Genomic DNA, 12664 nt, shown 5'->3' with positions numbered 1-12664 from the left:
TAACTAGTTCCTACTCATTAAAAGTTAAATAAAGACTCTTCATTACTGGTAACAGGAGCCATTAAATTGGCAGTCGAGTAGATAATTTTCACCCAGATTTCCAGAGTGAGAAAGGATAACAGACAAAATCCCTACTAGATTGTAGGTCCAAGTTGCCCTATCCAATCCCATCTTCTGAGTGAAAAGAAAGAACTGGTAGAGAGGCAAAGACAAGAGTATCCACCAGATGCCCTCAGGAAAGCCACACTATGGGCAAAGCCTCCTGAAGAATGCAGGAATCTTAGTCCTGTGCACAGGATCTTCAAAGATCCTCAGAGCAGTTTCCTGTGCCTTCAGTTAATGACTCCTCTGCTTCATATGTCCGTAGAAGTACTTGGTGTAGCTATATAAGAGTAATAGTAATTTAGTCATTAAATGACAACACTGGGTGCTTCCCTGGAGGTCCAGTGGTTGAGAATCCGCCTGCCAATGCAAGCCCTGGTCCGGGAAGATCCCACATGCCTCGGAGCAACTAAGCCCGTGTGCCACAACTACTGAGCCTGCGCTCTAGAGCCTGTGAGCCACAACTACTGAGCCCACGAGCCACTACTACTGAAGCCTGCTTGCCCATGCTCCACAACAAGAAAAACCACTGCAATGAGACGCCTGTGCACTGCAATGAAGAGTAGCCCCCGCTCACCACAACTAGAGAAAGCCCATGCACAGCAACGAAGACCCAACACAGCCAAAAATAAATAAAACAAAGTAAATAAATTTTTTTTTAAAATGACAACACTGGAAGTCGGGAGTTTTTTTGATGATTTTTTTTTTTGATGAGGACCTTTTTTTTAAAAAAAAATCTTTATTGGAGTATAATTGCTTTACAATGTTGTGTTACTTTCTGCTGTATAACAAATTGAATCAGCTATATATATACATATATCCCCTCCCTCTTGCACCTCCCTCCCACCCTCCCTATCCCACCCCTCTAGGTGGTCACAAAGCACCGAGCTGATCTCCCTGTGCTATGCGGCTGCTTCCCACTAGCTATCTATTTTACATTTGGTAGTGTATATATGTCAATGCTCCTCTCTCACTTCGGATGTGGACCTTTTTTAAAAATATATATATTTATTTATTTATTTGGCTGCACCGGGTCTTAGTTGTGGCATACGGGATCTTTACTTGCGGCATGTGGAATCTAGTTTCCTAACCAGGGATTGAACCTGGGCCCCCTGCATTGGGTGCACAGATTCTTAACTGCTGGACCACCAGGGAAATCCCAGAAGTCAGAAGTTCTTAATTCTTGTCCCAGCACTGCAATAAATTAATTGGAAGATCTTAGAAAAATCATTTCTTCTCCCAGAGTCTATTTAAACATTAATAAAAAGAGGGAGTTAGTAAGAGCTTATCTCTTGTTTCATTAGACTGTGTATGTCAAGAGAAATGTAAAATACGTTTCTTACTGTGGATTGTGGACAAAAACTTTAAAGCCACCGCTTTAATCCTCTAAAGGTCTCATCCAATCCAAAAACAAAATGGTTCTAGCACTGATGTTAAACATGTGTGCTTAATTACCATGTAGCACAATAATGACTACTGTATCATAAAATATGGATGATATTAACTTTGCTGTTTTATTTGATACCAGATTGTTCAAATAAGGTCAATCTTTATGCTTTGTCTCTCAAGAGGTAAAACCATCTGCTTGAATGTTTTTTTTTAATTAAGAGAATACATTTGCAGAGGGAGAGAAGAGGGAGCAGCAAGTTTCAAGATGTAGGTAATTTGAAGTTTGCACTGCTTCAGGGCTGCCTTGAAAGCCCCATTAATGCAGCACAGAGTAATGACAACAGCACTGGACTCAGAGAAGGCCTAGGCTTAAATCCTAACTCCATTATCGCAGGTCATATGATTGAGGTGAGGATCAAATGAGTAATGGACACGAAGGTTCTCTGCAAACTGTAATGTACCATACACATAAGTGTCAGTAAAAAGAAACATCCTGCAGCTATGAATAAACTGGGTGAGGAGGCAAAAATTCTTAATTCCAACGACAATGTGCCTCACAGCTGCTCCGATAAACTGCGCAACTAAAGTAATATTGAAAATATCTGTCCTCATTCCATCTCCTGTTTTTACACATTTCAAATTTTAAATATCAGACTAAAATAAAAACAGACAAAATATGGAAATCTCACTTAATTCCTACAAAAGCAGAAAAACAGAGCCTAAGAATAAAAATCTAATCTCCTCCCAAGATCGCTCAGACTGCTCCTTATTCTGCATTTATCAGGACTCTCATTCACCTCAAAAGGCCAACAGGAGGTTTTATGCACTTAGAAAGTGTCTGGCACATACCACTTTATCAATATTAGCCATCTAAGTAATATGGCCTTGGCTGAAATATTTAACCAATTGATTCATTCAATGGTAAAATGGGAATAAAGCCTACTTTACAAGGATTCTGTGAGAATCAAATAGGACTATGCAAAAATAAATGTGAAGCACTTATCAAAACTATATTAGAGGGGCTTCCCTGGTGCTGCAGTGGTTAAGAATCCGCCTGCCAATGCAGGGGCCACGGATTTGAGCCCTGGTCCGGGAAAATCCCACATGCCGCAGAACAACTAAGCCCGTGCGCCACAACTACTGAGCCTGCGCTCTAGAGCCCTTGCTCCACAACAAGAGAAGCCACTGCGACGAGAAGCCCGCGCACCACAACAAAAAGTAGCCCCCATTCGTCGCAACTAGAGAAAGCCCGCACACAGCAACAAAGACCCCATGCAGCCAAATTAACTTATTAATTAATTAATTTTTTTAAAAAACTATATTAGAAAAGAGATGAATTTCTCAAAGGTGTCAAAAAGACAAAGGCTGGGGCTTCCCTGGTGGCGCAGTGGTTGAGAATCCGCCTGCCGATGCAGGGGACACGGGTTCGTGCCCCGGTCTGGGAAGATCCCACATGCCGCGGAGCAGCTGGGCCCGTGAGCCATGGCCCCTGGGTCTGCGCATCCGGAGCCTGTGCTCCGCAATGGGAGAGGCCACAACAGTGAGAGGCCCGCATAATGCAAAATAAAATAAAATAAAATAAAAAGACAAAGGCTGTGGAAATGTTCCAGATTAAAAGAAGCTAAAGAGACATGACATCTATATGCAATATCTGACCCTAAACTGGATCCTGTATTGGAGAGAAAAAAACTGAACTGATAAAACTGTAACATTGACATTTGAATAAAGTATTTTACAAACATAAATTTATGGGTCTGTACTGCAGGTATGTAAGAGAATATCCCTATCCTGAGGAAATACACACTGAAATACCTAGGGGTAAAGGACTATGAGGAATGTAAGTTCCTCTAAAATAGTTCAGGAAAAAATCTGAGTATGTATGTATTGACAGATGGATAGACAGGCAGATAGATAACATGAACTAATAAAGCAAATGTGGTAAAATGTTAACAATAGGTGAACCCAGGTAAAGGCACGTGGGTGTTCTCTGCACTACTTTTGTTTTTGCAACATTTTAAAATTTGAAGTTATTACCTTGAGAGATAAGGTAACATCTTCCTCGGGACAATTAGGAGGCTTGCTTACTCTTTGCTGTAAAGGTAGTCAATTCCCTTGGGCTTCCCTGGTGGCGCAGTGGTTGAGAATCTGCCTGCTAATGCAGGGGACACGGGTTTGAGCCCTGGTCTGGGAAGATCCCACATGCCGTGGAGCGACTAGGCCCGTGAGCCACAACTACTGAGCCTGCGCGTCTGGAACCTGTGCTCCGCAACAAGAGGAGGCCGCGACAGTGAGAGGCCCGCGCACCGCGATGAAGAGTAACCCCCGCTTGCCACAACTAGAGAAAGCCCTCGCACAGAAACGAAGACCCAACACAGTCAAAAATAAAAATAAATAAATTAAAAGAAGGCTCAACATTTAAAAAAAAAAAAAAAGGGTAGTCAATTCCTCCACTGCTGCAAAGGAACACTGTGTGCACAGCACCCATCTGGGCCAGTGTCACATTACCTCAGTGGTGACAATACTAACAATACCTGAAATCTTGAACTTAACTGTATAACACTGTCTCCATAGGAAACAAACACAAAGTTTTAATTTGGTATGTATGCTAGGGGAATCCCCTTCACACCATTCAAATATTTGAAGGACAGTGGAAAGGGATCCCCCCAGCAACTACCTTCTCATGATGGTTCTAGTGACCCAGGGCAGGGACTTCCAAAGGATAGGGACTGGGATGGAAGAGGTCAGGTCACTAAGTAAAGAATTAGACAGAGGGTCCAAAGTAATAAAGGGTTTGGAAGATGCTCAACAGAGTGAATGGGCTGAGAGGAAGACCTGGGCCTCCTGTCAGTATAGCCTGTACCCCTTCATCAGCCTCCTATCTGATGTTATTTCTAGTTCTGACCTAGTTCCTGATCATTTTCTTTCCATTGTTCCCACCAACTGATTTCTATTAAGGGTTTTTGCTCCACGTTGACCCACTATGGAACATGTAGAATAGAATTTCACCACTTTTTTTTCCTGCTCTGTTGTCCCAATCACCAGAACAATGTAGCTCCACAGCCTTAAAACCAGGACCGTAATGTCTCATGAACTTTATGGAATTATAACGGGTAGGCGGAAGTACTAAATGCAGATTTAAACAGACTGCTGTTTTCCAAGCCCTTGGTTTGATGTTTGGTCACATTCAATAGCACTTTAAAGAAAGATAAGCACGCTTTCCCATGAAGGCATCTTTGTAGTTCCAAGATTACCATTTACTAAGAAACTGCTTAAGAGAATGTCTACACTGAAATAAGAGACCATGTTCATTTTTTCCATTAGGATCACAGCCAAAAACCAACCATATTTCTTGAAAACTCAGATGAGGTTTCCAAGAGTTAAACAGAACAGATTTACCAGCAAAAGGCAGAAAGAGTGAGATTATAATTTGAACCAGGCAAACTGTTTCATAACAGAAAATGTGGCACTTAATGTAGTCTGCAGAATATGGTATGCTAAAAACGCTACTTAATGGCAGTAGCAGGCCTCTGGAGAGTGAAACTAGCCAAACAAAAGAACAAAAAAGGTAGAAAAAAAGAAGCCATGTCAGCAATACAAAGCCACAAAAGACTGATGCACTTTTTTTTTTTTTTGGTGCTGAATTACAACTTTTTCACCAGACCTTTGGTTTAAAAACAAAAAAAAACACTTGAAAAATTTTTCATTTTGGCCATTTTAAACCAGAAATTTATACTAACTCAAATTTATCCTAATTTAACAGGACTTGAATCTAACAAACACATGCACTATTGAGTTCACAGAAGACTATATACATGAGCAGATCAAAGTTTTCTGCAGCTCCTTCTGGAACAGATTTACTCTGGGTTCCTGAATGGCTTGGCCAGCAGATAGGCCAGACTGATGTTTCTTTACTTGAAATAAACATTAAGTCAAAACCTCTACCAGAAAACTCATACTGAAAAGGCTTGGCTCACTTCCTGACATGCTAGCCAAGGAAAAATAAGCAAAAAAACCTCCGTGCAGGTTGACCAGAAACTTTATTCTAATCGTCTTTTGGTCTCTTGCACCAGACACACAGTACTTGAATCTTTCTTGTGTATTACTGTCAACTCTAAATTTTGAAAAGTAATAAGAATGCTAGTCAATAAATAATGCTTAAAAAAAAAGCTAATACTTGTTGGTTCTATACTTTCTCATCTCACACAGCCCCCAGTTCTTCAATGTTGACTGAATTATTCACCAAAGTTACATCAGTAAATTATTCACCAAATTTACAGAGCACTCTTAAGAGTGCAAAAGCGGAACAGACATAGTCTTTCTCACCAAAGAACTTCTAAAGGATGTCTGGCTAAAAGACCAACAAATAATTAATAGAAATGTTTAGAGATTACAAAATGGGTCAGTGACATACAATGATTGCCAACATTAAGATGCTCACTATTCAGATATTAAGCCTAGAAAAAAAAAGACCTCTTCTGGATTTTAAATACAATTACTATATCAAAGAATTTTAGAATTAGAAGAAACTTTTCTATAACTTACCTGAACCTGTTCTAGATGAGTCCTCTGAAATAACCCAGAACAATTATCCTATTTTCCACATGACAACCTTCATTTCCTAGAAGATAGCTCTATTTTCAGTCTTCTCTCCTTCACCTTACTGAATCATACCAACCCTTAAACCCTTCCTCTCCCCATGACATGGTTTCTAGACCTCCTCCCCATCCTAGCTATGTTCCTCTGGACTGTCCAGTGATTGAATGTCATAATTCTATGAATGTAGACTAAAACTATATTAATATTTTTAACAACTGTGATATACTGTTTATATTTTTTAAATATCTAATTAGTCATTACGTTTTTCATGTCTAAAGTATTTCATAATACATATTTTAAATGTCTAAACAAATTACATAAAGACAACTTTGGGGCTTCCCTGGTGGCGCAGTGGTGGGGAGTCTGCCTGCCAATGCAGGGGACGCGGGTTCGCCCCCTGGTCTGGGAGGATCCCACATGCCATGGAGCAACTGGGCCCATGAGCCACAATTATTGAGCCTGCGCGTCTGGAACCTGTGCTCCGCAACAAGAGAGGCTGCGATAGTGAGAGGCCCACGCACTGCGATGAAGAGTGGCCCCCGCTTGCCACAACTAGAGAAAGCCCTCGCACAGAAACGAAGACCCAACACAGCCATAAATAAATTAATTTAAAAAGAAAAGACAACTTTGGGGGCTTCCCTGGTGGCGCAGTGGTTGAGAGTCCGCCTGCCGATGCAGGGGATACGGGTTCGTGCCCCGGTCCGGGAAGATCCCACATGCCGCGGAGCGGCTGGGCCCGTGAGCCATGGCCGCTGAGCCTGCGCGTCCGGAGCCTGTGCTCCGCAATGGGAGAGGCCACAACAGTGAGAGGCCCGCATACCGCAAAAAAAAAAAAAAAAAAGAAAAAAAAGAAAAGACAACTTTGAATATTTTCTATTGCAAGTTCTATTTGGGAATATTATAGAAGAAACATTCAAATTCTCAATTTAAAGAGTATTAAAAGAAAATTTTAAGGGATCATTTTAAAAATCCTTCAGGACAGAAATTATTTCAAGTATCTTATTTGACCACAAAGGTATGAAACTAGAAATCAACCACAGAAAGAAAAATGGGAAAAGAACAAACACATGAAGACTAAACAACATGCTACTAAAAACACAATGGGTCAACAATGAATCAAAGAAGAAATCAGAAAATACCTCAAGACAAATGAAAATGAAAACATAGCTTTCCAAAATCTGTGGGATGTAGCAAATACAGTTCTAAAAGGGAAGTTCATAGTGATATAGGCCTTCCTCAAGAAACAATAAAAATCTCAAATAAACGACCTAACCTGCCACCTAAAGGATTTGGGAAAAAAGAACAAACAAAACCCAAAGCCAGCAGAAGGAAGGAAGTAATAAAGATCAGAGAGGAAATAAATAAAATAGAGATCAAAAAATAACAGAAAACATCAATAAAAACAAGAGCTGGTTTTTTGAAAAGATTAAATGGACAAACCTCTAGCCAGGCTCACCTAGAAGAAAAGAGAGAGGACCCAAATAAACAAAATAAGAAATGAAAGGGCTTCCCTGGTGGTGCAGTAGTTAAGAATCCACCTGCCAATGCAATGGACACGGGTTAGAGCCCTGGTCCAGGAAGATCCCACATGCCGCAGAGTAGCTAAGCCCATGCGCCACAACTACTGTACCTGCACTCTAGAGCCCACGTGCCTCAACTACTGAAGCCCGCGTGCCTAGAGCCTGTGCTCCACAACAAGAGAAGCCACTGCAATGAGAAGCCTGCACGACCACAACAAAGAGTAGCCCCCGCTCACCGCAACTAGAGAAAGCCCACGCGCAGCAACAAAAACCCAACTCAGCCAAAAATAAATAAATAAAATAAATGAATTTTTTTAAAAAAAATCCTCTTTCATCATTCTTAACTTCCTCAGTCTCCTGTGAAAAACATACTCTTTTTTTTATTGGTTGTACAACTTTTTAATTGAAAATATCATGAAATATTTTTAGATCTTTGTTATTGTTGTTCATATACTTATTGTAGAAAATTTACCAAACACCAAAAGGAAAGAAAGATTACATACCCAACTTAAATAATTACCAACATTTTGCCAATCATGTTTCCTCTATCCTGCGCTCATCATCTCCCCATAGAGTATTTTAAAGCAAATCCCAGCTTCATATCATTTCACCTTCAACTGAAACACACACTATGCATTAGTGCCTATTATGCCATAAGCACTGTGCTTACCTTTTTTAGTCCACAAAATAAACTAACATAATAGTCAAGCTTAATCCTGTACTATCCATGTCTGTTCTCACGTGACACTAATGTTCCTCCTTCATGTTTTGGCACACAGTTTTCAATACCTATGTAAACTGTGGGAATTACTATAGAACTTCGAGGTTCTACTTCCAGTAGATAATATTCTTTTGTTATGGGTCCTTACAATATTTCTGATGGAGATTACTTGGTTGTGTTTATGCAACAGTAGAGCAGTTTCACAACTAAATGGGCTACTGACGTGCTAGTTAATAATTCTGGTAGACAGATGAGTCAGTAGTATGATAAACAACCTTACATAACTCACAGGATTTTAAAAGTACTTTGCAATACCTAAAGAAAAGGTGGAGTAGCAATATTAACAACCACAATTTTAGAGAACCCACTTTTAGACTGATTATTTAACTTTCATTTAACTTTAGGACCATAACGTTCAACTACTATTTAATACATAACATGAGGTATTTTGTATCACTTTTAAAGAAAGCAAGAGTTAGCTGGCAAGTACTATAACCAGTTCTAGATTGTGACAGATCTTAGGAAACTTTCTGTGATTCATAAATTACAAGAAGTCCCTACAACAGAAATTTTGAAGTTTTGCAAAGATGGGGAAAAACTAAATAATCATTAAGAAACAGAATTCCTAATAGCAAGTTGTCATTAAGCAGTGGTGAAAACCCTTCAATAAGTCAAGAGAGAAGATAAATATAAACCCTGACTAAAAAGCAGTCTACAGACTCTTATCTGGGGAGTTGCCAAAAACATTTCAATCAGGAAACATGAAAGAATCCTGTAAAATACTAGTGTATGATTGAGTTGGGGGTGACCGTCTGGAGGAATGTGATGAAAAGGTTCAAAAGAAGGAATTAAAGAAGAGGGAGGTATGCCTACTTCTCTTTTCGTCAAACCACTTCAGACTTTTTTTAAACCTTTTCACTTAGATTCTAACATAATAAGCCTTACCCTAATTTTCCACCAAAGACTGGATCTGCAATTTCAGCACATTTGACACAATATAACAAACTTTAAAAAACAAAAAAGTGTTTCGTTCTTTTTTTTGTTTTCATTTTTTAAATCAGGCATTAAAAAAGCACTAAGCTTCAAAACTTACATCTGAACCCACACTTCTCATGGTACTTTGTAGGACAGGTTTAGTCACAGAAAGTTTTCCATTCACTGGGCTATTTGCCACTGGGGCTGGTACCACGTTCACCACGTGATTAGGTAGCTGTGTGGTTGCCCCAGCGACAGCAAGGACTGGTTGAGGAGGGGACAGAACTCCAGGTGCCTGGAGTTGTACCATGGTAGGCTGAGAGAGCACCACTGTCTGACCTGCAGTAGAGAAAAAAGAAAAGGAATCAGAGGGTGCATAACTACTGTGGCAGGAGAAGCTATTCAACATTTAGGTCTCTTCTGCAGATATAATAGGTAAGACCAAACGGAGGGATGTGAAACCACCAATTAAAACACAATCAATAGCAGCACACATTCATACTGACTTTTGTTGTGTTTTTAATGAAACTGACTAAATTCATTCTCTTTGAAGTTATCATTAACGTATTTCCACACTTTTTTTCAGCTAACACACATCAAATTTGCTAAGTTATACATAGGTTTCTCTAAGTATTAACCTCTGAAATTTATTAGTGCTAAAAGTATTTATCATATTACTAATATCAAACCTTCTATTCTGAACATAGAATCATATATTTTAGAAATACATATAACACCAAAAATATATGACAGAGATTCAGTTACTCAATACCTGGAAGAACCTGAGGCTACAAATATCAAAAATGTTAAAACCACTTAGCTAACATGGGAAACGTAAACCTGTACTTTAAAATAGTCTGCAGATAATATTGACTCCCCTACCCACCAAAATGGTCTACAAATCTTTTCTCAATCTTTACATTTAACCTTATTTTAAAATTACACTAATCTGAGGAAAATTAGTATCATTAACCTAAAGAAGGCTCATACAACTCATAACACTGGTCTATGAAAATTTTTACTTGCCTGCTGAGTATTTGCTTTCAGATCTGGCCAGTTTTATAAGGTGTTGAAAGCCTCACCTAACATCCACGGCTGCTTGAGCCCATTTAGCAAAATAAAGGTACTAAAGTAACTGGCAACTAAAATTTCATATAGTATATTTATACTCTTCTTTAAGGGAAAAAAAACATACTATACTTTCAGACAGTGTAACATGATCCATGTAAAACTCAGCTCAGTATTTCAAAGGATCAAGGAATCTAAAAATCAAAATGACGCTTCAGAACACCTGTTTGTTAAGAATATGTCTTAGCTTAAAAAAAAAAAATCACTTGTATAAAATCAAAGTCTTTATGTTTCAGAAGGCCTCAGAAAGCATACGAAAACTAGGATTTAATTCATAGCATTTTATCCCAGGTAAATTAGTAAGAAAGACCTAAAAATAATCTCACAGATTTGTAATATATACAATTTACTTGAGCGTAAATGATCACTAAATATTTTTATCTTCTAATTTTCCCCGGCATAATTTATTTTATGAAATGAAAACATAAAATACAGAAATGGCTCATAAGCAGATATATATTTGCTTATGCCAAATATTCAAATAAAAATAATTAACAGGGAATTCCCTGGCAGTCCAGTAGTTAGGACTCTGTGCTTTCAGTGCTGAGGGCCCGGGTTCAATCCCTGGTCAGGGAACTAAGATCCCGTAAGCCATGTAGCGCGTCCAAAAAAGAAAATTTATAAGTAAAATAAATAGCATATTTATTTAAATAGTAAATATTAAGTTTTTAAATTACACTTATTGAGATATTACAGTCAATCTGGTACTATGAAAAGACATACTCATCAGAATGTAAAACTTAAACCAAGGGTTCCCACCCTGAATATAAAGACCCTTCTTTAATAGCAAAAATATCATGGTCACCCAAGATGATCATGGCTGTCCTTTCAGTTTCTGCGGATTGAGAAAATATGTGATGAGAAAAGGCTATTAAGAATTTAGTAATGATTTTAAATGAATTTGGAGTTGAGTAATCAGAAGTATAACTTCTTTGTACATCAGTACAAAGATATATGAAACAAATTATTTATTCAGTCTACAGAAAATATGGATTTGCAGATGCCCTGCAAAAGCCAAATGTTACTACTACTCCAACCACACGTATCTCAGGGCCCACTGTCTACAGGTTGAGAACCACTGACTTAAACCAATACTTTGAGAAGAGCATTATCAGAAGTAGTGTTCCGTATCTTGAGTTTAAAAATTATGATAAAAAGACCCTGAAAAACTAAAAAATGTTCAATGAATTGTGGGATTATTCCAAAGAACAGAGAAGGTGGTAAACATAAAGAATTAAGTCATTTCAAAGAAAGGATCCTACTTCTAGCTCCAGTTACCCATTTAAAGTATTAGCAGTTAACACATAAAGATAGCTTTGTAATATTTCTTAAAACTAATTGAGAAAAATAATCCAAGTCTGTAGTATCCAGTGTCTGGTTATCACCATCTCGTTGCTGAAAGAACTGCAACACGGAGCGAGGGAGATGGAGCAATATCAAGTCAAGGTCTGCGTACCAAATGTGGCTCCAAGTCCTACCAGGCCACTGATGCCTCCTTTTTTTTCCAAAATGCACATCAGGCCCTTTCATCCCAGAATGCCTAACTAACCTCAAATTATTGAGCACCTAAATCAAAGATCCTATAAAAATACTAGGCATGTTTGGGTTCAAGACAAAATGTGGAGAAACAACTAAATTTCCATGACAATGTGTTCAAGGTGACTTGCTAAACCTGACATGCTAGATGCCCACCAGCTCACAAAATGCAGTGCAAAGGACTGTTTCGGGTCCTAAATAGTTAGCAGCTGAACATAGTTACTACTGTTCCTAGTGTGGAAGCAGTTAAAAAGGACATACCAAAAGGCTGTTTATCCCTTTCAGCATGCTCAAAACCCTCTTTGGCATTACACACAAATCCCCCTTAATGGACCACGGCTGGTTTCAATGCTGGATACTTTTGACTATGTATGGCTCACTGATAGTGATAGTCAGTTTCTTCCTTTTCAGTTACCTTCAAAGACTTCAAACTTTATATCAAACAGTTATTGAATGCCTGCTTTGTCTAAAATAGTATGGCTGTGTGACAGTAAATTTCTCTGTGTATTAATTTTCTCATCTATAAAATGGAGATGATAATAATAGTACCTATCCTCACAGAGTTGATGTAAGGATTCAATAAGATAACGCACTTAAGCACTTAGAACAGTGTCTGGCACGTAATAAGAGCTTAAATGTTAGCTAGTATTAATTATTTTTATTATTATTAATTACTATTAACCTCCTTTTATGTATA

General features: G+C 38.5%; 1 protein-coding gene across 1 annotated transcript in view; it reads right to left on the bottom strand.

Annotated features, from left to right (window-relative positions):
• Nucleotides 1–12664, bottom strand: part of ATF6 (activating transcription factor 6) — a 219850-nt gene that overhangs the window by 181837 nt on the left and 25349 nt on the right. Inside the window, exon 7 of the mRNA XM_067728453.1 lies at nucleotides 9422–9642. Within this exon, the coding sequence (XP_067584554.1) occupies nucleotides 9422–9642 (221 nt within the window). The remainder of the gene's footprint in view (nucleotides 1–9421; nucleotides 9643–12664) is intronic.

This window comes from Pseudorca crassidens, chromosome 2, assembly GCF_039906515.1.
Source record: "Pseudorca crassidens isolate mPseCra1 chromosome 2, mPseCra1.hap1, whole genome shotgun sequence".
Classification (NCBI taxonomy): Eukaryota; Metazoa; Chordata; class Mammalia; order Artiodactyla; family Delphinidae; genus Pseudorca; species Pseudorca crassidens.
Note: the sequence above shows the minus strand (reverse complement) of the source record. Positions and strands in the feature narration are given on the sequence as shown.